Source organism: Pterocles gutturalis, unplaced genomic scaffold (assembly GCF_000699245.1).
Source record: "Pterocles gutturalis isolate BGI_N339 unplaced genomic scaffold, ASM69924v1 scaffold21745, whole genome shotgun sequence".
Lineage (NCBI taxonomy): Eukaryota > Metazoa > Chordata > Aves > Pterocliformes > Pteroclidae > Pterocles > Pterocles gutturalis.
In genome coordinates, this window is record NW_010146564.1 from 9161 (window position 1) to 9581 (window position 421).

Below are 421 nucleotides of genomic sequence, written 5' to 3' on the forward strand. Positions count from 1 at the left end.
TGCGTCCTGGACACCCAGGACCGAGGAGATGGGGGGATCTCCTGCAGCGCAGAAATCGGAGTTGGGGTCACTCGGGCGTCCTGCTGCTGCTCTCTGGGCCGTGCGTGGGGCAACCCCTGCGAGCTTTGTCCTCCAGCCAACACGAGTGAGTTGGGGAAACGTCTGGGGTGAACTGGGACACGGGCCGGACGGGCAGCATGGAGCAAAGAGATGGAGCCGCTTCCCTGTGGCCTCTCAGCTTGGGCTGGGGGTCCTGGGTCCGGGATATGCCATCATCATGATGAGCAAGGAGAAGAAGGCAACCCCGTTGTGCCATCAGTGTGGGGCTAGGTGAGGGGACCAGGGCAGGGGAGAGGTGAAATGGGGTGGGGAGACTGGGCTGGTTGTGCCTGGGGGGGTCTGGGTTGGGACCCTTCGTTCC

The 421-nt window shown here is 63.9% G+C and overlaps 1 protein-coding gene across 1 annotated transcript in view; it reads left to right on the plus strand.

Annotated features, from left to right (window-relative positions):
* LOC104470756 (fibrillin-2-like) overlaps positions 1–421 on the plus strand; it is a gene marked incomplete at its 5' end in the record, with an annotated part of 20744 nt that overhangs the window by 5709 nt on the left and 14614 nt on the right. Inside the window, 1 exon segment of the mRNA XM_010085791.1 lies at positions 1–145. This exon segment is cut by the window's left edge and continues 19 nt beyond it. Coding sequence (XP_010084093.1) covers positions 1–145 — 145 coding nt within the window.